Source organism: Schistocerca serialis, chromosome 1, assembly GCF_023864345.2.
Source record: "Schistocerca serialis cubense isolate TAMUIC-IGC-003099 chromosome 1, iqSchSeri2.2, whole genome shotgun sequence".
Taxonomy (NCBI): domain Eukaryota; kingdom Metazoa; phylum Arthropoda; class Insecta; order Orthoptera; family Acrididae; genus Schistocerca; species Schistocerca serialis.
Window position 1 is genome coordinate 308,555,113 of NC_064638.1, and position 23,178 is coordinate 308,578,290.

Genomic DNA, 23,178 nt, shown 5'->3' on the forward strand with positions numbered 1-23,178 from the left:
AATTTAACACTGTCAATCTCTTCTATCTGCAGGTCTTCATATGTTATACACATACTGGAAGGAAATTTCTTACATGTTCTGAACTGCATATAGTAAGTCTTTTCAAAGTTTAATGACAGTGAATTAATGTCAGTGAAAATTTGATTAGCAGCTATTTCTAAATCCATACTTGGCTTGTTATTTACTATATTGTTTCTATCACCTGCAAACAAAACAAACTTAGCTTCTGGCAATGTAACAGATGAGAGATCATTAATGTGCACACAAAAGGCAATGGACCCAAGATGGAATCTAGAGGAAAATCACATGTAATTAATTCCCAATCAGATGCAGACTGATTGCTTGTTACTTCACAAATATTTTGCAATGGCACCATTTGTTTCTTGTTAGTTAGATAAGACTCAAACCATTTTGCAGCACTGCCAGTGACACAATAATATTCTAATTTACTTAAGAGAATACTGTGATTATCACAGTCAAAGGCTTTTGACAGGCCACAGAAACTGCCAGTAGCCTCTAATTTATTATCTAATGAATTAAGTACATTACTATCTCAAAGTCAGTCCTACAGAGTTTCGGACATGTGTGACAAAGCAAATGAAGCACCAGCTGGACATTTTTAAAAACAATCCTCCCACTTTCTAGAACAATAGTAGCAATGTTTGGGTCGACAGAAGCGTCCGATCCCACGCGTTGGCTTTGACCCGTGACGTAAGGGTGGTGTCGTATGTGACGTCATGATGGCGCGGAGTTTGGTTTGTGAGTGTGGCGTATTTGTAGATGTCGTCGTGTTGTGGTTTGTTGTACTCTCTGGTGGTATGTTCAGGGTTTTCGTTTGTGTGGTGTAATGGGCTCAGTTTGCTTTTGCTCATTATCCAGAATTGCTCGATTGTCGGCTGTGTTTGTAGTGGAATTCATTTCAGTGAGTTAACGATTTTGTGTCAAGGTTAATTTGGTGTTGTTCGCTGTACATCGTGTGGTAATTTTAGTAAAATTAATCGGATAAAATTAAGTGCGCAGGTCAATGGAAGTGTTCGATCCCAACGTGTGGCTGTGTATGTTTATATTGGTATCGGGAGATGTTTTTCAGCTATTTAGGCCAAGGGAAGTGTTTGATCCTAATTTATGGGATCGGGAGCTGCTGTTGAGCTATATAGGTCAAGGGAAGTGTCCGATTCCAGATGATATTGTGTTTAGTGGTATTTGGAGAGCTTTGTGATGTCTGTTTTTTCATCGTTTTGTGTGGTTTTGTATGGGGGTGGGTGTCTAAACTTGTTCGTATTTAGTTTGCCCCCCCTCTAAAAACACCCCATTTCCCGCGCTTGTCCCGTTAGTGTCATTAGGCTTTTTGTGGAAAGTGGGTGTGTTTGTTTTTCGATGTATTTTCGTCCTCATAATGTGTTCGTACAGACTTTATATGCGCCATATTGGAATCGTGGTTTATGGTCGTATCCGCCATATTTGTGATGCCATGGGTCAAAGCAGACGGCCAGGATCGGACGCTTCCGTATTTCCCAATGTTTCCCACTATCACTGGAGCAGCCTAATATCCACTCCTCAATTTCCACTGTAGTTACAGAGTTCAAAATTTCAAAAGTTGCCAACCAGCTGTTGTGTGGGAAGTTCCAGAGTCATTTAATTTGCTTTTGAAATCATACAGAATCGTTGATCAGAAGTGCTTTCTCCCAAGCTTCACAATAGTTGTGCGTTAATGCCACAAGGACAAAAATTATCACAATCCTTCAAGTAATACTAATAAGTCAAGCAAATTAAAATTAGCAGTGGTCAATCATGAAAGCCAACTGTAATTACAGAAAATGAAATAACATAGCCTTTCTCAAAACTCTTGTAGTGACTCATGTACGGGCGAAATTGATGTGAATATGTGACACATTAACCACAAGTTGAGTGTCTCACTGTTTTCTGTTGACTTAAGTGTATGACTCTGTCCCAATTCTATAGGCAAGGGGCCACTAGGACTTATCAGAACAGGCAGCGACTGGAATTAATGTCATTTAAAGCCTCCTCCTCAAACAATAATGGCTTCTAATAATAACAAATAATTAAAGTAACCACAACATTGACAGAGCAAATATCTTTAAGTTTTTTTAAAAAAAGTAGTTTCACACATGCAGTAAATGCTTCTAATTTCAGTTTTCGAATGATGCAACTTCTCCACCACTAACAATAAATTGTAAAGGAACTTACGAAAATGAAGAGAGAGCAGGCCCAGGAACAGACATGGCCTTTCTGTAGACCATTGAAATGAGAGCTCCACGAAGTTGTAAACCAACCAGAGCCACAAGGTATGTGAAATGAGTTGAGAACAAAGCACCTGTCAAAAGAAGCATTATTAGATATCTTACAAGATGGAAATATTTAATAATACATGGGCTTGCTGATAAATAATGCCTCTCACATTTTTATGTGAAAACTGTTAATACTTTTTACACGAAACAAATTTTATTAACATTCTACATCTTCATTTTTCACATCTCCGTATTTATCTCCCAACAGTGTTACAAAAAGGATAGTTGCCACTCACCATATAGTGGAGATGCTGAGTCACAGATAGGCACAAAAGAAAGACTGTCAGAAAATGAGCTTCCAGGCAACAAGGCCTTCATAGGACACAGAAGATACATACACACACTCACACACACACGACTGCAGTCTAAAAGCAGTGTGGCCTCAGCAGGCGGAGACTGCCATCAGTTGCATTTGCATTAGTGTGTGTGTGTTCTATCTCGAATGAAGACCTTGTGGCCGAAAGCTCATTTTCTGACAATCTTTTTGTTGTGCCTATCTTGAATCAGCATCTAAACTATATGGTGAGTAGCAATTATCCTTTTCATAATATTGTTACATTCCATCCTAGATTTTCCATTACTGTATTTATTTCTCAACATGGTCACCCTGGCAACAAACTCACTTCTAACGAGAGAGCAGTTTGTTGATACCGTTGTTATAAAATGTCTGACTTTGTTGATGGAGCCACAAGCTTACATTTGCTTGCACTACTTCATCCATATCACAGTGAAGTCTTCAAAGGTGTTCTTTCAGTTTTGGAAACAGATGAAAATTGTCCGAAACCAAGTTGGGACTGTATGGTGGATGATTGATGACTGTGAACTCAAGCAACTGGATCACTGCAGATGTCGGAATGCTTGTGAATGGTCTGGCATTGTCATGCTGAAGGAGAGCATGCTCCATGTGTGGACAGTTAGAAACTCGATTCCAGTACATGTTTTCTCGTGTAATGATATAGTTACATTTCACACAACCATGTTACATGGTACAATTCAGAGCCTTCTAGTGGCAGAGAGTTGCAACTTTTATCAGCAAAGCAGGGAAGTTGACCGAATAATATGCATGACATGTAATACCTCAACTGATATTGATAACAGAATAAAAAATTCAGAGGCATTATTTTTCAGCACACACTCAAAATACATTAAAATAATAAAAGAGCAAATACTCACTCACAGCTCATCAATGAACGTAATCCTAGTAACTATAGAATATTAACCTTAGGAATTTACAATCTGTATTTCCTTCACTGGGAGTTATGGAGGGAAAAACAGAAGGTAAAAAGAGAAGAATGGTGGTAAGTTTAGAAAGGAAATTTACAAGTCATTAACAATGCAGAATACACAACCACCCAAGAGGTCTAGGAAATAAAACCTGGTGTACCGAAGATACTAGATATAAGCAGAACTTTGTGTAATTTTCTTAAGCAACAGTTCATAGTACCCCATTCCTTTCTTTCTCTACCTGTATCATAATATTGTTTTCTCTTTTTTCCCCTTCATTTCTCATGGAATTATTGTTTCTGTTCCCACAAGATAAGTTCATTTACAGGATCCGCTACTATTCCTGCTTCCTTGCATTCATAATTCTCACATTATAAGTGGAAGGTGCTTTAAAATTTGAATTTCAATCAAAATCTACACTGTGGAAAATCCAGGCTGGATTTGTATTCATTACTTCTCATAAAGAAATAATTTTACTTTCAACAGCTCTAATTGTCAAAACAAAGACAAAATAACATGTTTTTGGGCTTCCATAAGCATTATCCTGTGGCATATGACATCCCACAATACAACCAGGTCTGGCAGGTTACCTATTCAGCAGATGTCAATATCAAACTAACAAGATGTTCATAGTATGCTTTTTGGAAGGCTCTACTCAGATCGGCACACCGATGTTGCCACAGGCGGCATCAGTCACCACACTACTTCCCTATGTCAATTACATGTCTGAAAAAAAGTAGAACATGTAACCTTACACTCAGCCAGTATTTAGGAGGCAGCACAGCTCAAAATCAGCAGTTCCAGTTGCAGAGTCAGTCCTGGTTACAGCTCGATTTCAGCAAGTTACCTCTGAGTTCTGCAAGCAGCCAAGCCATGGTTACCAGGAAGCCATTGAATAACCATCAAGGTCTACCTGTCAACAACTATTCACTTTGGGATTTTCCTTCTAAGTGATCACCTAACTCTCCTAGTCTGGACTTTGTGTCGAAAGTGATCAACTCAACTCTCTTGTTTGGTCCTCACATATACATGACAATTACTGGACTTGTGTAATTCACATTCAGATGAGCCAAACTGTGTGTGTTGTGACTTGTATTGAATTTAGTATAGCTTAATAGTTTGATGCCCCTTTGAAGAGACTGGCAATTTTAGGCATATAATACAGCTCTCAGTAACTGTCATTGCAACAAGTTACTTTGAATCTATTATTAGGAATGGTGTTGTGTTTTTGTGAGAACTTGGCTAACACAGTGTGGATATTAAAGGTACAGAGAAACATAACTTGGAATATGTGCACTGTACATCATAAGGAACCATGTCATTCATGATACAGAAAACTTTAAATATTAACTCTCCTATCCCTATATTTTTATGAGATTAGCACTGGCTGAAAATACCCTTTCAGTTATTAGGTACTTTTTATTTAAAAGACGACCACTTTCGGGCTCTTACATGCCCATCAGCAGGTATTACAGCTTTGTGCTAAGAACCCAAGTGCCATGGTGGATGAGTACAGGACGCGGTGTAGCACCAGCAATCAAAGAGTGCTGTGCTCTGCACTAGCTGGTGATACAACGCATCATGTACTCGTCCACCACAGTGTTCAAGGTCACAGCACAAAGTTATAACACCTTATGATGGGTATATAAGAGCCCAAAACCTGTCATGTTTTAAATAAAAAGAACCTTACAACTGAAGCGATATTTTCAAGCTCTTCTATAAGGCTCAGCTGTTGATGTTCCTCCGAAAGGATTGTTTGTTTAATGACATTATTACATTTTTATATACCAAATTAGGAATTATTTCAGAGAAACTATTTTATTCACACATGACACAAGAAACAAAGAAACTTCTACGTTTCCACCTACTGTCTCAAACTGTGTGCCCAGGTACCTCAATCCATGGGAATGAAAATATGTAAAAAATTAAAAGGGAAGATGTTAATCCAGATAAAATTATTTCCACTGCAAAGAAAGTAATATGAGCCATTGATACTGAAATGCTGTTATTTTGGTAAAGAGTTCACGTAGGGAAAACTGGTAGTTTGAGCTGGTTATAGCTTTTTACATGTCATATTAAGTATGCACAGTTATTCAAAGAAATATAAATTTGGTATTACATTATTATTTATTACTGTAAAAATTGTTGTAACTATGACAGAAATTTTTGATGTGTCTACTGTATACAAACTACATGGATTGAAAATGTACATCATGAGATGAATAAACCATAATTGACAAATTATTTCACTACAATATGGACAACCTCCAATAACAGTGATTCATTATCTGTATAATCTCAGTGTACTTTGCTGTCCACATGAGACGGTGATTCTTGCAACCAATTGTGACAATATGATACAGCTATTTAGATCTTGCAGTTTTCTGGCACTGAAATGACAAGCAATCTGCTGCACTGTCTGCCTCCTAATTCAAGTTCCTATTTGTGGTAGCCAACAGCAATATGTTGGCCACAAATTATTGGCTAAAGCATTTGACTGTAGTAATGCAATTTTAGAAAGAATGTAATCTCTTGTTCAACCTGTACCTGAATGGAAGAAGAAGATCTGACAATTTCATACTTACGTAACTATTATATAAAATAGCAACAGACTTTCTCTGCAATATTGCAGCTAGTTTCAATACAATTGTTACTCTTCTCATATGTAGCAGTGTTCTAATTGTAACGATTAGACAGTATATTACACCCACTTTAGTGAACAATATAAAGTAATGATCAGAAGACAATGTAATATTTAAAAGTTGACACTTCCCACATACCTCCAAGCTTATAATTTAAAATTAGAGAAGATCATGCACTCTATTAAGCGGCACATGCTTAGGATTTAGTTTAAACATGCTGGTGCTTACACCATGTTTGTATTCTTTGTTCATTATGTGTCACACTATTTGTGCACTGAAGCTCTCTTTTTGTTAACTGACAATTTCCAGCATGTAACTACAGCACTTCGTAACATTGTAACTGTATCTGTTCTGCATCAGCAAGGAAGGGAAGGAGGATTACAATTTTTTATCCCACTGAGGACAAGAAATTTAGAAATGAATACAAGCTTGGATTGGACAAGGATGAGGAAGGAAAGAAGCATTGTCCTTTTCAAGGTAAGTATTTACCATAGCAATTTCAGGAAACATTGAAAAATAAATATGGATGAGTGGATATAGATTTGAATCCCAATACTCCAGAATATGAGTCAGTAACATGATCGAGCAGCTGAATATAAGCCTCTGTGCACTGCTATGTATTGTTCTACTAGATATGCAGCACTTAGTGGATCAATGCAGTTGATTCTTCTGCACCATACAGACAATGTTTGTCTTTCCTCAGGTACGGCCTGGTGGTACTACCACATTAAGCAGAACTATGAGACATTCTCAGTCCATTACTTATAACAAACAACACTGAAACTTATGCTATGCTGGGATTACAGCTCAAAATCATATTACGTTCATAAGTTATCCAAGTTTCAATAGCTTCCATTCATGATCTATTACTGATACAGTAGATCTGCTACTGCCAGATATCTCAGACAGCCTGGCAGACAAGATAGTATTATGAATTCATTGTTAAAAGTCTATTCTGGGAGCAAATAATAGATTATAATAAAAGGGGGGCAGAAGTACGCGTGTTTTTATGTAATGATTAATCTATACCAATATAAACTCATAGGTGAGTCAACAAAAAGGCTCTGGTTTCATAACAGCAATGTCTTTATCTTAACACTGAAAAAAATACCTCGAGCATGCAAAAGTTTTCATCAGACTTAGAAGGCTTGCACAATTCTACACATATTATGACAAGTCGTAATACACAAAAGCTGATTTGTTAATAACCAAAATTAAAAACTGAAAGTTCCACATATCTCCGTTCCCCTTCATCAAATCCTATCACCTGCTTTCGTTGAGATATCATAAAAAATATCAATTTTCAAAGAATTATTTTGAAAATAACGGTTTTTACAAAATAGAGCATTATAACAAAAAATGGTGCAAAGAAAAGTAATAAGATATTGTATAATGGCACTAATTAAATTGTTTAGATACCACAAAGTGTTGACAAGCAAAGTCCCAAAGCATAGACATATCCTTCTGATGGCCGATTTTCATCACCAGTCTCCACATATTTCACAAGACCATTCAGCAGCAATGGGCCAGCAAATCCACATACATCAGCTGCCAGCTTCAGTATACCAACACTGTAGAACACAACACCAAACTGACGGTGAAGTGCTCGCATCAGACTTGCTCCATCTAGAAGTTTATTTTCACTGATTTCATTATTTAGTCTACAATAATTTACTAATAATAAAACAGCAACTAAGCCACAGTTTATAACATAAAAACTCAATCTACACCAAAACAGTTCATCATGAAAAGTAAGAGGAACCCAAGAAAATTCAAATTACAAATTAGTATACTTTTATCTGTCGGTAAACTGTAAATTGTTGAAATGAGTCCTCAGGTGGAAAAGTGTCAACTAATTCTAGAAAATGCAACATAACATAATAAGAAAGCTAATTATTGTTAATGATTTCATAGGTCACACCTTTCCACACTCATTGAATTAAAACTTCAGTCTGGCTAAAAATTTAATTATGCTGGATTGAATGTGAAGGAAGTTGAACAGATGTGCAGAACTATAGACCTATATCTCTAACGTCAATCAGTTGTAGAATTTTGGAACACATATTATGTTCGAGCATAATGACTTTTCTGGAGACTAGAAATCTACTCTGTAGGAATCAGCATGAGTTTCGAAAAAGACGGTCGTGTGAAACCCAGCTCGCGCTATTCGTCCACGAGACTCAGAGGGCCGTAGACACGGGTTCACAGGTAGATGCCGTGTTTCTTGACTTCTGCAAGGTGTTCGATACAGTTCCCCACAGTCGTTTAATGAACAAAGTAAGAGCATATGGACTATCGGACCAATTGTGTGATTGGATTGAGGAGTTCCTAGATAACAGAACGCAGCATGTCATTCTCAATGGAGAGAAGTCTTCCGAAGTAAGAGTGATTTCAGGTGTGCCGCAGGGGAGTGTTATAGGACCGTTGCTATTCACAATATACACAAATGACCTGGTGGATGACATCGGAAGTTCACTGAGGCTTTTTGCAGATGATGCTGTGGTGTATCGAGAGGTTGTAACAATGGAAAATTGTACTGAAATGCAGGAGGATCTGCAGCAAATTGATGCATGGTGCAGGGAATGGCAATTGAATCTCAATGTAGACAAGTGTAATGTGCTGCGAATACATAGAAAGATAGATCCCTTATCATTTAGCTACAAAATAGCAGGTCAGCAACTGGAAGCAGTTAATTCCATAAATTATCTGGGAGTACGCATTAGGAATGATTTAAAATGGAATTATCATATAATGTTGATCGTCGGTAAAGCAGATGCCAGACTGAGATTCATTGGAAGAATCCTAAGGAAATGCAATCCGAAAACAAAGGAAGTAGGTTACAGTACACTTGTTCGCCCACTGCTTGAATACTGCTCAGCAGTGTGGGATCCGTACCAGATAGGGCTGGTAGAAGAGATAGAGAAGATCCAACGGAGAGCAGCGCGCTTCGTTACAGGATCATTTAGTAATCGCGAAAGCGTTATGGAGATGATGGATAAACTCCAGTGGAAGACTCTGCAGGAGAGACGCTCAGTAGCTCGGTACGGGCTTTTGTTAAAGTTTCGAGAACATATCTTCTCCGAAGAGTCAAGCAGTATATTGCTCCCTCCTACGTATATCTCGCGAAGAGACCATGAGGATAAAATCAGAGAGATTAGAGCCCACACAGGAGCATACCGACAATCCTTCTTTCCGCAAACAATACGAGACTGGAATAGAAGGGAGAACCGATAGAGGTACTCAGGGTACCCTCTGCCACACACCGTCAGGTGGCTTGCAGAGTATGGATGTAGATGTAGGAGTCCTAAGCATTACTTTTCAAAGTTTTCAAATGATAGCTTCATATCAGCAACACTTAAATGTTGCTTTTGCCTTTATGTTTATGTGGTACTGAACAATACGTAAGTAACAAATACGTGACACTCTCCTAACTTTCAGAATTACCATCCTCAGGGGGCAGAGAAGGATAGGATGAGGAAAGTTAAATACAATTCAAACAATGGAAAATCCAGGATGGAAGGTAACAATACTGCAAAAATGAAAGTTGCTACTCACCTTATGGCAGAGATGCTGAGTCACAGATAGGTACAACAAAAAAATTGTCACAAATAATAGCTTTCGGCCAGTAACATCTTTGTGAAAATTAGACGAAATTCACTTACACACACTGAAGCAAATACAACTCACACCCATGACCGCAGACTCAGGCAGAGGGGCCTCAATTGCTTGAGACTGCAGTCAAGTGTGTCTGAGTTGCGTTTGTGTGAGAGTGTATGTATGTCATTTTTATCTGTTTTCCGTCTTTCCCTTAAATGCTCTAAATTCAGGGAGATATGTACCATCTATGCCACTGAACGAAAGCAGTTTGTTTATTGCCATAAGCATTTTGCTTCTTTTATTTGGGGAGCATCGTCAGTGGCCTGAAATACATGTTTCTTTTTATACATACAATAAATGTATTATGTCACAGATATAATATGCTGCTAAATTACATTTTGTCATGTTTTTCTCTTGCTTTTTTGGTTAGAAGCAACTTCTGTTGCACAAGTCCCATATTGTAAATGTATCATTTGGTGTCACTTACAATTTCCAGCACTGTTAACACATGTGTGTGGTCCTGGAGATCTATTTGCTAGTTTTCATACACCAGCTGGCCGATTTCTGGTGTTCTTTCATCCACATTGCCTGTTTCACTTTCACTTTCCATTTGGTGATAAACATATGTGTGCTTCTGGTGTGTAGTGTATTTTGCTGTGTATAAATGCATTTTAATTTTTTTTAACAATAAATATGCATTTGTGTGTATTTTGCTCTGGGTAATTTCTTTTTTTTTTATTTAATAATAAATACGGTTTTTGTGTGTGTGTGTGTGTGTGTGTGTGTGTGTGTGTGTGTGTGTGTATTTTTTTGATATGATTATAATAGAAAGAAACATTCCACATGGGAAAAATATATTAAAAAAAGATGCTGTGACTTACCAAATGGGAAAGCACTGGTAGATAGACACAATAAAAAACAATACAAAAACACACACACACACATAACTGTTGTGTGTGTGTTTGTGTGTTTTTTATTGTGTCTATCTACCAGTGCTTTCCCGTTTGGTAAGTCACAGCATCTTTTTTTAATATAAATGTATTTTTTATTTTATTTCATTTTTTTAATAATAAATATACGTATGTGTGTATTTTGCTGTGTATAATTTTTTTAAGCAAATATCAAATGTGTGTTATTGCATGTGTATGGGGGAGGGGAGGAAGATTCATTAATTATTTATCCTGGTTACACTTTGGTTTGTTATTGTTCTGGTGGCTAGCATGATCAGAGTGTTATTGTTTATATGGATTTGATCGTTGAGTACCTTCTTTTCCATTGCAATTGCTCTTCGTGTGTGAAAGTTTTCTTGCAGTGTCAGGAGCTTTTTTTGTGATTATTCACTAGATAACTGTCGTGTCATTTTCCATGTTGGATGGCTTATGTCCATGGTTTATCAGGTTTCGGCGAAGGTGGAATGGCTATTTTCATATTTCCAACTTCTCATATGTTCTTTATATCCTGCTTATCATCCCCAGATATACTGATTTACATTCTTGGCACTCTAGCTGGTATATACCTGCTCCTTGGTATTTATCTGGTTTGTCTGTTGTTCATAAATGTGATTCGAGCGTGTTTCTTGTTCTGTAAGCTATTTGTGATCCCTGCTTCTTTAGTATAGTTGCTATCTTGTGTGTTGCTTTGTGTTTGTATGTAAGAGTGTACCATTTTTTCTGTTATTCATGTCATGAGTGTTATTGTTTTGTGTTCCCATGTGTGCTGTAATGTCTGTGGGGTTCTGTTCTCTCTGCTTGTTTTGATTTTTCTATAGTTGTGTTTTAATTTTTTGATTGCGTTTTTGTAGTGTGTGGGTGCTGTAATCATTGTTTGTGGCTATGTGTTGTACTGTTTGTAATTCTTTTTCTTAGTTTTCTTTGATGAATGGGATGTCATTCAGTCTGTGTAACATGTGTTGTACGGCTGCTAACTTTCGATTTTTCAGGTGGTTGGATGAAGTATTTATAATTATAATTACGTCTGAGGCTGTTGCCCTTCTGAAGATGTTAAACATGTGTTCACTGTTCTCTCTCTTTATTGTTATATCCAAGAAATGTATTAGCTTTTGTGTGTCTCTTCCCATGGTAAATTGGATATTTTTATGTATGTTGTTTATATCTGTATGAAGTTTATGAATTTTCTCTGTTGGTTCATCTACCATGCAGATTATGCTGTCCACATATCTGTGCCAATAAACAATTTTTTATTCTTTCTTTGAGATGACTGTATCAAAGATAGTGTTTCCTGTGTGGTTGATGAATATGTTCGCCAGTGTTCCCGAAATTGGGGATCCCATTGGAAGCCTATCATCTTGTAAGTAAAATTCCTTCTCAAATTGGAAGTAATTTTGGGATGTGATTGCTTTGAGGGTTTTAGTCATTTTATTAACATTGACTGCAGGTAGTTTGTTGTATGTCAGCTTAAATTAGTTTTATTGTGTCTGTAGTGGGTATTGAGGTATACATGTGTGTGTCTGATGTCTTTGAGGTTATTTTTTATGTATGTCTGGAAGTGTGCTGTTGGATCAGATTTTAGTTTTGTGATACTGTTAGAAGAGATGAAATCTAGTTTTGTCTGTATATTGTTCGTTATTGATCAGTACTGTGCTGTTTCCTTTATCAGCTCTTGTGACTATGATGCTGTTAGCTTGTAGTTTTTGTTTTAATTTCTTGGTGGTGTTTTTATCTGTTTGAAGTTTATACTGTTTTACTCTTTCTTTGACATGGTGATTATGTTATTTATTTCTTTCTTCACTAGTTCTCATGTTAGCCCAATATTTATAGAGTTATTTTCTTTTTTATCTTCCTCTGTCAAGATGTTTTCTGTTTCTACAAGTAAGTTTTCTATGTAGTGGTTATCTATTTTTGTACTGATGTTGCATTTGAGCACTTTCTCTAGTAGCTGTGTTTCTTTCTCCGTTAATTCTTTATCTGTGAGATTTATTAATTTTGGGTGAAATTTGTGGTGATGAGTGTGTTTTTACTTTGTCATGCTTTTCTTTATAGTTATTTTTGTTAGTGAGTGTTCAGTTTTTCGTATTATGTTGTTCATCACTGATAACCTGAGATGTACATCATATAATATACTATTAAGTATGGATTTCTTTGTACAAAGTGACTTGATTTCACTTTTAACCAAGTCTTTTCTGCAAATGATTCTGTACTTTGTGCTACCAAGAGTAGTATCTGACCTTTACATTAATATAACTAGGAATTACATTATTTATTTTACAGGTCTGATTGAATTTAATGTGTTGGATAGTCTTGTGGAGTCTGAGGTGGATATTATTGAACCTGTTGTATAACTTGACTGGAAATGCCCGACATGGCTGTATTATAGTCATTTTAATCTGTTTTAATCTTTCCCTTAGTTGCTCTAAATTCGTGGAGGTATGTTCCGTCCATGTAACTAAATGAAGGCAGTTTGTTTATTGCAATACGCGTTTCACTTCTTTTATTTGGGAAGCATCATCAGTGGCCTGACATACATGTTTCTTTTTATACATCTGACAAACGTATAAAAATAAACATGTGTTTCAGGCCACTGATGATGCTTCCCAAATAAAAGAAGCAAAACGCGTATGGCAATAAATGAACTGCCTTCATTTAGTTGCATAGACGGTACATACATCCACATGTATGTATGTGTTTTTCATCTAATTTTTGATGAAGGTCTTACTGGCTGAAAGCTATTATTTGTGACAGTCTTTTTGTTGTTCGTATCTGCGACTCAGCATCTCTGCTATACGGTGAGAAGCACTTTTCCTTTTCACAATATGGTTGATCAATATTACTGGGTTTTTTTCTGTGCACACAACTCATTTTCCTTATGTAGCAATTTCATTTTGCTTGAAATCGGTACCTATTAGAGTAGTTCACCCAGAGTATTGATGGATCATAAGAGCTGTCCGGTTTTGTGAGCCTGTTGCATGTCATTAGGCTTCCAAATTAACATTTGTCCCTTAATGAGACTGGAAGGGTAAAAGGAAATATTTTCATCAAATCCACATTTAGTCTATACGGTAACTCATGTAAATATGTACATCTCTACTAGATGTAACTTTCCCCCCATAAAAAACATGTACAACATGTTTGTAAGAAATGTACATTAAATGATGGAAAATTTTATTTTGATAAAAGTTTGAACTTAGCAACGAACCACTTGTTTCAATAATATGAAGTAGCATAAAACCACACAACAGTAACATAAACTCATGGAAAATGTTATAAATTGTTGTTATGTGGTTTGCTTCATACACATGTTGCTGTTGTTGTGCTCTTCAATCCAGAGACTGGTTTGATGCAGCTCTCTGTGCTACTCTATCCTGTGCAAGCTTCTTCATCTCCAAGTAACAATTTCACCCCACATACTTCTGAATCTGCTACTGTATTCATCTCTTGGTCTCTCTCTATGATTTTTACCCTCCACGCTGCCCTCCAATACTAACTTGATGTCTCAGAACATATCCTACCAACCGATCTTTCTTCTAGTCAAGTTGGTCCACAAATTCCTCTTCTACCCAATTCTATTCAGTACCTCATCATTAGTTACATGATCCACCCATCTAATCTTCAGCATTCTGCAAATGCATTTCGAAAGCTTCTATTCTCTTCTTGTCTAAACTATTTATCGTCCACATTTCACATCCATACATGGCTACTCTCCACACAAATACTTTTACAAAAGACTTCCTGACACTTAAATCATACACACTATATCAGAAAATAAGAGTATTAATAAAACTACAAGAAAAAGTGCAAAATTATTTTTGTATTTAAATCCACATTCATAATTAATGAAAATGGGACAAGATGTAAACTCACAAACACAATTCATAACACCATCTATATTCTATCTATATTATCTTCGACATACTAGTGTGACCATTTATCTACAAAAACTAAGGCTGTGTTTGTAGAAATCACTGTTTTATCATTACATTGTACAACATAGGTATAGGTAAATTAAAAATAAGTAACATTAACAAATCAGATAGTGACCATCATAGTGGGAAATACTTCACAGCAGCCACACACAGCTGATCTTTAAACATGACATGGGAATTCTTAGGAAGGTGAACAAGTTAACAGGTTAAGGACCTGTCACCGTTTCAACCCTTTCATAAATGCCAGTTTTACCTAATCTACTGAAAAATTATTACTGGAATTCTCAGTACAGAAAGACACAACATATACTCAAATGTCATCTCAGAATCTTATCCTGAGCTAAATAAAAATAAATAAAAGTTCCAAACAAAACTGTAAAACCATTGCTATTAACGTGTGTACACTATAAAATAATATTTAAGAAACTCATTCCAAAATGATCATTAATAATAATAATAATAAATAATAATAGCAATAATAAAAATAATTTTGTGTGGGTCAATCGCCTGGTACAAGTCTTTCAACTTTCTAACTCACCCCAATAATTGCACTGGGAAAAGAGGACTTCTAATTTAACATGAAATCTAATTCATGTCCGTTATTGGTGAATTTCGACATCTAGTCACAAGCTATGGTTTTGTACTAGTCAATCTCATGTATAAAAATAGCCTTAAAGTTCTACAATTGTTACTATAGACCAACCTGATAATGCATTTCTGAGATTAGCACCAAGGAGTGCTGGGGACAATGATGATGGCAAATCAAATAAGTCATCAGTCGATTTTAGTCGTCCATGTGATCCCTTATCTATCAATGGAGATACCCATAGGAACAACAAGCGAGATAATGGATTTGCTCCCTCACTTGCTGTGCCCAAGTAAGCAGGGTCATCATCTTCATGAAAGCCACCATACCAAACTGTCTCTCCTGTGGAAGAGCCTGTAACATTTACCAATGAAGATAGTCCTTCACATAATTTCTGTAGAAAAGCCTGTAACATTTAGCAACAAAGAAAGTCCCTCACATAACTATCACAATATGTAAAATTCACGTTTAAATGGGCTATCTGAAAAACAACCTGTTAGGCTATAAATAAAATACTGGAATAGTTAAAACAAATTTATTGGGCAATTCTTACAACCATACTTTCTTTGTACTACTTCTACGAACTGCTACCATAGGGATTTAAGCATTCATCAAGTCTCATAACAAGCTGAAATATGTCCTTTGTATAAAACGGGCTCAGAACTTGTACGCTGTTTATTCACAATCTCAAGCAAAGCAGTGTAAGCTATCGATATAAATTTGTCCACAGGTAATAAGTTGTGACGAACTAGTTTCCACAACATTTCCATAAATTTTCCATATTAGTTTGTTTCTGGCTGTGGACAGACAGCCACTTCTGTCAACACTATGAGCACTCATGCTTCCACTCTTACAGAAATGTCATTGCTAACATAGAACATCTTTACTCACCATAAAGCAAAAATTTTAAGACTTTTTGTCACTAAACACTATATTACAGATCTAATTTCACATTTGGTGGAATTCGCAATCATTCTTCTCGTTGGGAACAACTCCTGTAGGTGACTGAGATCCAATATGGTTTTCTCGCTATTGCAGAACTACAAAAACACACAGTACTTTCTAATTACTTCTGCTTGATTGTTACAGAATTCAAAATTATACATCAATAGTAAAATGGGAATGTTATGATTAATGGCAATGAATTAACTAGGGAGAACGTACTTGAGTTTATGAGAGGAAGTTAAATCAGTTCCCGAGACTCATAAGAAGTTACACATTGTGTTTTAAAAAGTATGATGCTCCCTAGACGTATTTCAATGAGCATAAACACCAGCCACACCTCCAAAGAGTTCCTGAGCCATTGTCAATAAAACAGTGTTACTGTTACTTCCCTGGGAAAAAAATGTATGGTTCTCGAAGGGCGAAATATAGTTGATGAAATCAATTTGCACCATAGCTTCAACCAAATGTGTCCATCACAAAAGTGAATCCATTGCAGAAAGTGTAAGTAGCTGAAGTCATTTTTCTACATTATTTGATTTGATTTATTTCATCTCATAATATACAATATTCAGATCATGTGATCTGTTGTACTGGAGACATGTTAATATACACTCCTGGAAATGGAAAAAAGAACACATTGACATCGGTGTGTCAGACCCACCATACTTGCTCCGGACACTGCGAGAGGGCTGTACAAGCAATGATCACACGCACGGCACAGCGGACACACCAGGAACCGCGGTGTTGGCCATCGAATGGTGCTAGCTGCGCAGCATTTGTGCACTGCCGCCGTCAGTGTCAGCCAGTTTGCCGTGGCATACGGAGCTCCATCGCAGTCTTTAACACTGGTAGCATGCCGCGACAGCGTGGACGTGAACCGTATGTGCAGTTGACGGACTTTGAGCGAGGGCGTATAGTGGGCATGCGGGAGGCCGGGTGGACGTACCGCCGAATTGCTCAACACGTGGGGCGTGAGGTCTCCACAGTACATTGATGTTGTCGCCAGTGGTCGGCGGAAGGTGCACGTGCCCGTCGACCTGGGATCGGACCGCAGCGAAGCACAGATGCACGCCAAGACCGTAGGATCCTACGCAGTGCCGTAGGGGACCGCACCGCCACTTCCCAGCAAATTAGGGACACTGTTGCTCCTGGGGTATCGGCGAGGACCATTCGCAACCGTCTCCATGAAGCTGGGCTACGGTCCCGCACACCGTTAGGCCGTCTTCCGCTCACGCCCCAACATCATGCAGCCCGCCTCCAGTGGTGTCACGACAGGCGTGAATGGAGGGACGAATGGAGACGTGTCGTCTTCAGCGATTAGAGTCGCTTCTGCCTTGGTGCCAATGATGGTCGTATGCGTGTTTGGCGCCGTGCAGGTGAGCGCCACAATCAGGACTGCATACGACCGAGGCACACAGGGCCAACACCCGGCATCATGGTGTGGGGAGCGATCTCCTACACTGGCCGTACACCACTGGTGATCGTCGAGGGGACACTGAATAGTGCACGGTACATCCAAACCGTCATCGAACCCATCGTTCTACCATTCCTAGACTGGCAAGGGAACTTGCTGTTCCAACAGGACAATGCACGTCCGCATGTATCCCGTGCCACCCAACGTGCTCTAGAAGGTGTAAGTCAACTACCCTGGCCAGCAAGATCTCCGGATCTGTCCCCCATTGAGCATGTTTGGGACTGGATGAAGCGTCGTCTCACGCGGTCTGCACGTCCAGCACGAACGCTGGTCCAACTGAGGCGCCAGGTGGAAATGGCATGGCAAGCCGTTCCACAGGACTACATCCAGCATCTCTACAATCGTCTCCATGGGAGAATAGCAGCCTGCATTGCTGCGAAAGGTGGATATACACTGTACTAGTGCCGACATTGTGCATGCTCTGTTGCCTGTGTCTATGTGCCTGTGGTTCTGTCAGTGTGATCATGTGATGTATCTGACCCCAGGAATGTGTCAATAAAGTTTCCCCTTCCTGGGACAATGAATTCACGGTGTTCTTATTTCAATTTCCAGGAGTGTATAATTTTAGGGATTTAGTTTACAAGCTTAAAATTAATAACAAATACAGTTATCAAACAATTTTCTAGCAGTACAATACTTCTACATTTTTGTACAAAAACTCTGTCCTATCCCCCTCCAAGAGATGTTAGTTGCCCTGTTTAAATTATCACCTCATCATTCATAAACTCCTCCACTGAATAACAACATTTTTCCACTAAGAGTTCATGTAATTTTTTCTTTAGATGCTTTAGATGACCAATTTCCATGCTCAGAATATCATATCCCTTTAATTTATTGTATATTTTAATGCTCATGTATTGAGGAGTCATAGAGTATAGCTTTAATCGGTGTGCAGGGAGCATAAAATTTTGTTTTTGCCTAGGTTTGTAAGTGTGTTTGAAGTGAAATTCTTTGGAAAGTTCAGGTTTACTGTGCAGGAAAATTAGAATTTCAAAAATGTACAGAGATGGGACAGATACTATATATAGTTTTTTAAATAATGGGTGACACGAGGTTCTTGGATGTGCGTCACACACCTTCCTAATGATTCTTTTTTGAAGTTTTAATATCTGTACCATATAACTTGAATCACTCTAAAAAATTATGCCATATCAGATGACAGATTTGAAGTAACTATGGTACACAATTTTTCGGCTGTCCATGTCTATTACATCATGTAACATTCTCATTGCAAAAGAAACAAGTTTTGTTATATCAGAGATAAAAATGACACAGTGGTAAACAACATTAAGTCCTTAATGAAATATCATAATACTTGGATGAAAGCAATATTAATAAATATTGATAATCTGTCTGTAGAAAATTCTACACATGATTTATTACCAATAAATATAGACAAATAAATGTATTTCTGCACTGTACATCTGAATGACTTATGAACAATAATGAGATTTTCTGATGGAAAAAAAACTGACTCTATATGGAATTGGCCCCTTACTTAATCCCATGTGACAAGAAAAAAGCACAAGTGATTCCTGTTTATAAGAAGGGTAAAAGAACAAACCCACAAAATTACAGAGCAATATGCACTTAACACTGGTTTGCTTCAGAATTCTTGAACATATTCTCAGTTTGAATATAATAAATTTTCTTCAAACATAAAAGCTTCTGTCCACAAATCAGCACAGTCCTGAAAGATTGCTCAAGCAAAACTCAGCTTTCTCTTTCCTCACACGATATCCTGCGAACTATGGATGGAAGGCAACAGGCAGATTCCTTGTTCCTAGATTCCTGTAATGCGTTTGACACGGTGTCCCACTGCAGCCTGTTAATGGAGGTATGAGCATAAGGAATACGTTCCAAGATAAGTGAGTGGCTCAAAGATGTCCCAAGTAGCAGAACCCAATACATTGTCTTCAATAACAAGTGTTCATCAGAGAAAATGGTATTGGCAGGACTGCACAAGGGTAGAGTGACAGGACCACTGATACTTTCTATACACATAAATGATCTGGCAGAGAGAGTGGGCAGCAATCTGCCACTGTTTCCCGACAGTGCTGTGGTGTACGGGAAGGTGTGACTGTACAAGGACACAAGAGGACTTAGACAAAATTTCTGGTTTGCTTGATGCATGGCAGCTAGCTCCAAGTGTAGAAAAATGTAAGTTAACAAAGATGAGTAGGAAAAACAAACCCATAATATTCTAATACAGAATTAGTAGTGAGCTGCTGGGCACAGTCACATCAATTAAATATCAAGGTGTAATGTTGAAAAGTGATATGAAATGGAATGAGCATGCAAGGACTGTAGTAGGGAAGATCAAGGGGTGTGGTGCATCTGTGAAGCTGACCACATATAGGACATTATTGTGACACATTTTTGTGTACTCTTCAAGTGTTTGGAATCTACACCAGGTCAGATTAAAGGAAGACATCAAAGCAGTTCAGACGTAGACTGCTAGGTTTGTCAGTGGAAGTTTTGCATAACATGCATGTATTATGGAGATGCTTGAAGAACTCAAATGGGAACCCCTGGAGGGAAGCCAATGTTCTTTTCAAGGGATATTACTGATAAAATCTAGAAAACTGGCATTTGGAGCTGATTGTAGAGTAATTCTACTGCTGCCAACATATGTTTCACATAAGGACCACGAAGATAAGAGAAATTACAGCTCATAAAGAAGCATTTCCTCACCCTATTTGTGAGTGGAACAGGAAAGGTAACAACTAGCAGTGGTACAGGGTATCCTCCAACACATACTGTAAAGCGGCTTGAGTAGTATTTATGTATATGTATATGTGTATGTCCTCTCCATGGACTACCACCTTAATGTTGGTGGAGAGGTTTGCATGTCTCAGTGATCCACTGAGCTGAGCTGGCAGGAGCTACGCTCCTGGTAGGGTCACCCATGCCAGACAGGTCAGCTGGCGAGATTCCAGACAAAGCGTAGTCCTCTCATGGAGCTCCCATCTTGGAAGTATGTGGGTGGTAACCACATGGGCCCTTAGCTAAGTCTGTCATTACTTCCACTTACTTGTAACAGACTTCTTCCATTTTCTTTCCTATCGGCCTCCCTTGGCCAATTCTTGGTTTTCTCAACCCCAACAGCATTACATTTTGAGGCCCAAGGGTGTCTTTCACTTTTCTCTCTACTATCCTACCCTTGACCCAAAGGCAAACTGAGTGGAAGAAGAATCTTTTATCTCCCAGGTTCTCAATGATCGTTGAGGTGGAAGAGATCATGCCAGACGGACTGGCTGTAAAGGCGCTACTCAGCTGTCATTGAGCTAATGGCAGTCTGTTGCAGTTATGGTACCTGAAGTCACATGTCTCATACATATGTGCCGTGATGAACTGTTCCAGAATCATAGTGTGTGGGTTACTTCCTCGCAAGCTGATATCCACCTTAAATAAAATCACGCAAATGGCAATTTCCCCTGTCATTTTGTTTAAAGCCCAATGGTGATGGGATAAGGATGGTGGTAGCAGGCTTTGAGTGAAGCTAGAATCTGCTAGTCTCGACCTGCACATTGGTGGCAGGTGTGTGATGGTCATCTCCCTGAGAACTCATGTGACTACTTGGAGATCTGGTCCAGCATCTGCGATTGAGCACGCCTATTTGGGATAACTGCTGCCCACTCTGAATGGGGATTGTCCTAGAAAATGTGGGCTAAACATCAGAACTCACACTTGAACCGGGCTGGGAATCTGCACCCAGAAGGTCACTCCTTATACTGTGGAAGAAAACCAAAGAAGAATGAAATGTTAATGACCATAAGAACATGGAATGTCAGGACCCTCTTGGACATGACCAGTGAGAGGCCAGAGAGAAGAATCGTTCTTATCAGCCATGAACTAGCTAAGCTAGATACAGATATAGCTGCCTTGAGTGAGACTAGACTATCAGGTGAAACACACATCAGTGAGGCAAGATCAGGGTAGACCATCTCCTGGAAAGGAAAGGCTGCAGGAGAGCCGCACGTCCATGGTGTACGATTTGCTGTAAAAACAAAAATAGTGAATGCACATCGACTCACATCCGTTTCAATTAATGAAAGGCTTATGACTCTTAGAATACTCCTTGGTTCAGCCAGTTTCATCACCTTCATCTCTGCATATACTCCTACTTTAGATAGCGATGAAGATTCAAAGAATCAGTTCTACCACCAGTTGAACAGTACTCTCTCTAAGATACCTGTTCAAGATAAATTAATCCTATTGGGTGACTTCAATGCCAGAGTGGGAAGGGACAACCATTTTTGGAGAGACATCAGGGGTAAACAAGAGATCGGAAACTGCAGGGCAAATGAGCTATTACTTCTTGATCTATGTGCTGAGCATGAGCTCTTCATCGTCAATACGCAATTCTGCTTGGCTAACTGCTATAAGACCACATGGATGTACCCACACTCCAAACATTGGCATCTTATAGACTATGTCATAACTCGACAGCATGACAAGAAAGACATTCTCATCACAAAAACAGCTCAAAACATCAAGGACTGCTGGACTGATCATAAACTTTTAGTTAGCCGTCTGAGATTACCAATGTGTCGTAAGCCACGATCCCACTTCTCAAACCCAATGCGCAGAAAACTCAGCATCAACAAAGATGTTCACTCAGACTTTCAAGACAAGCCGTCAGAACAACTTCGCAAATCTCCAGCAATCACAGATGATGTCGAACAAGAATGGACCGCATTAAAGAAGATCATCAAAGAGACTGCAGAGAATGTTACTGGTTTTGGTGCGCAGCAATGAAGAAATCCAAGCCATCATCAAAGAAATGTCAGAGTGAAATACGAACAATCAAGAACAAATGGTGGCAAGAAAAGGCCTCAGAACTCCAAAATCTTTCTGATGCCAGGAACCTGTATGGCTTTTATGCTAGAATTAAAGAGCTTTATGGACCCATCCACTCCTCATCAGGAACACTGAAAGCTCTGACAACACTACCATCCTTACTGAAAGTCAGGACATCTTAAATTGTTGGAAAGAGCACTTCAGCTCACTGTTGAATGGCACTTCTACTGCAGCTGGAGAAGTTCTCAATCATGTCCCACAGCACCCTCCACAACCCTGGATGGCTGGATCCTCCACCTTTTCAAGAATTCAGCAAGGCACTCAATAGTATGAAACCAGGAAAGGCTCCTGGACCTGACAACATCCCGTTGGAACTTATTCAGGGTGGCGGCTTGCCTCTAAAAACTAGGCACTTCTCACTCATACTATTACTGTGGGAAACCCACAAGGTGCCAGCTGATATGAATTACTCCACAACTGTCACCATCTTCAAGAAAGGCAATAGAAGCATCTGTGGTAACTACCATGGAATATCTTTGCTCTCTGTCACTGGTAAAATTTTTGCCAGAATCCGTTTACATCACCTTCAGACACTTTTAGAGACTGTGCTTCCTGAGTCTCAATGCAGGTTTCGCCCATCAAGAGGAACGATTGACGTGATTTTCTGTGCACAACAACTGCAGGAGAAGTGCAGAGAACAACAAATGCCTTTAATATTA

At 38.5% G+C, this 23,178-nt stretch overlaps 1 protein-coding gene across 4 annotated transcripts in view; it reads right to left on the reverse strand.

The window, feature by feature from the left end:
• Window positions 1–23,178, reverse strand: part of LOC126469267 (ATP-binding cassette sub-family C member 10) — a 392,679-nt gene that overhangs the window by 278,611 nt on the left and 90,890 nt on the right. For all 4 annotated transcript variants that reach the window (XM_050096621.1, XM_050096622.1, XM_050096619.1 and 1 more), the window contains 3 exons: window positions 15,355–15,591; window positions 7,595–7,801; window positions 2,209–2,335 (listed from right to left, as the gene is read on the reverse strand). In XM_050096621.1, the coding sequence (XP_049952578.1) occupies window positions 2,209–2,335; window positions 7,595–7,801; window positions 15,355–15,591 (571 nt within the window). The remainder of the gene's footprint in view (window positions 1–2,208; window positions 2,336–7,594; window positions 7,802–15,354; window positions 15,592–23,178) is intronic.